The sequence below is a fragment of the Chinchilla lanigera genome, unplaced genomic scaffold, assembly GCF_000276665.1.
Source record: "Chinchilla lanigera isolate Chin_1 unplaced genomic scaffold, ChiLan1.0 scaffold00013, whole genome shotgun sequence".
Lineage (NCBI taxonomy): Eukaryota > Metazoa > Chordata > Mammalia > Rodentia > Chinchillidae > Chinchilla > Chinchilla lanigera.
This window is the reverse complement of record NW_004955414.1, coordinates 20,737,598-20,739,662: the sequence shown is the minus strand read 5'-3', so window position 1 is coordinate 20,739,662 and position 2,065 is coordinate 20,737,598. Positions and strand designations below refer to the sequence as shown.

The 2,065-nt window shown below is 40.6% G+C and overlaps 1 protein-coding gene across 1 annotated transcript; it reads right to left on the bottom strand.

The window, feature by feature from the left end:
- Positions 1-388: 388 nt before the first annotated feature.
- Positions 389-1,330, bottom strand: LOC102028407 (olfactory receptor 52J3-like). The gene has a single exon (XM_005380479.2). It carries the CDS (start codon positions 1,322-1,324, stop codon positions 389-391), a length of 936 nt encoding a protein of 311 aa, XP_005380536.1. The 5' UTR covers positions 1,325-1,330.
- Positions 1,331-2,065: the final 735 nt, after the last annotated feature.

Sequence of the window (2,065 nt, the reverse complement as noted above, 5' to 3'; positions counted from 1 at the left end):
AAATTTAGCAAAACCTTCCCCATTTTTCACTTGAATTTGGGGGTTATTCTTCAAAAATATCAAAGGAGTTGAAATAAGTAGTTCCAGGTGAAATATTACCCTATTTCTAATGCAGAGCCATGGAGTTTTCACTTCATTGCCACAGTTAAAACAGAAAAGAGTTCAATTGGGATGATTTGGACTACTGCAGTAGACGCCAAAGCTCAACACAAATACAAGAGGCAACAAGCAGAGTTAAGACATAAGAGTACTCTGCAAAGTTTGTTAATTCAGGATGTATAAATTCATGTGACATGAGGAACATCTACAAGCTAGTCATCTGGAAAACAGTTAAAATTGGCCACTTCAGGGATATTCATGTCCTCCAGTGCTAAAGAAAAAAGACCCCTTATTTTGACATGAAAGCATGGACCACATAGTCACGAATCTGCTTGGTTCTCACACCATAGATAATAGGGTTGAGGGCAGGTGGGATGACCACGTACAGATTCGCAACAAGAATGTGGATGTAATGGGGGATCTTTTTGCCAAATCGGTGGGTGAGGAAGGAGAAAAGTGATGGTGTATAGAAAACACACATGACTCCCACATGTGAACCACATGTGCTTAGTGCTTTATGACGAGCATCTCGAGATGGAAGGCAGAACACTGCATGGAGAATGTAAGCATAGGAGATTCCAACCAGGACCACATCCAAAATGAGAAAAGAAGCCACAAAGAGCCCATATATAGCATTGATGCGAATGTTAGCACAGGCTAATTTGGCAATGCCCATGTGCTCACAATAGGAGTGGGCAATAATTCGAGCATCACAGAAAGGCAGGCGATGGGTTAAGTACACAATGGGTAACATGAGCAGGATTGGGCGCATTACGATACCCACACCAATGCCTGCCAACACCCGGGGTGTCAGAGTGGTTGTATAATGCAACGGTGCACAGATGGCCACATAGCGGTCGAAGGCCATGGCCAACAAGACCGCAGACTCCATGCCCGTGAAGGTGTGTATCAGAAACATCTGGGCCACACAGGATCCAAAACTGACTTCGTGTGCATCAAACCAGAAGATACCTAACATTCGAGGCACTGAAGACGTAGACAGTGCTAGATCTATAGCTGATAAGATGGAGAGAAAATAGAACATAGGCTCCCTCAGTGTATGGTCAGACCAGATGACCAACAGAATTGTAGCATTGCCCAGCAGAGCCATTAAGTAAACAGAGCAGAAAGGCAGGGAAATCCATCCATGGAAAGCCTCCAGCCCCGGGATGCCTACAAGAAAAAAGGTGTCTGGGTGGAAAGTGGTGGTGTTGGTGTGGATCATCTTGACACTGATGAGAAGAGAAGTAGCTGACCAACTCTAGAAGGAAAATCAAAATTTAGAAATGCTTCGGTTAAATCTTTTCTGATTAGCTTACCCTCTACCTGTATTTTTCTTACCTAAGTAATGCAAAATTTAAGTCCAAAGTACGAAATAGGCAGAGATTGAACACTTCAAGTTGAATGGAAACTGACTTAATAGTAGTTTGAACAGTAAAATAGACTTTGAAAGACTTTCAAGCCTCGTCAAATGGTTGCAGTAGATGTGCTTACAAAGCAAGGGGAAAGTACACAGGAAAAGAGTGAATGCGAGGAAAAGAGAGGCAAGAAAAATAAAAGCCATGCCTTATCCACAGCATGCATAGAAGCACATCCAGGCAAATATATCCACCGAAGTAATCTCCTTAAAATTCACATGTACCTGAATTAGATATGTCAGTATCTACGCTGCAAACACAAAGCCATGACCTCAACAGTTTAAGCGAAAAGGTAAATAAATAGGAAAAAAGCTGGATAAAAAAACCAATATATTCTGTATTCCAGGTTATTAGAAGAAAGAAACTTTATAATTTGCAAAGTTATCTAAAGCTATAATTTCTTAAATATTTTCATGTACTTTACTTATGACATTAGAAGGAGTGTATTTTCAAAGCATCCAGTCTATTACTGTCTACACCTGCTGCATAGTAAAATGTTTCTTTTGATCATTTGTATCATTAAAAGAGCAATAGTGATTATGACAACA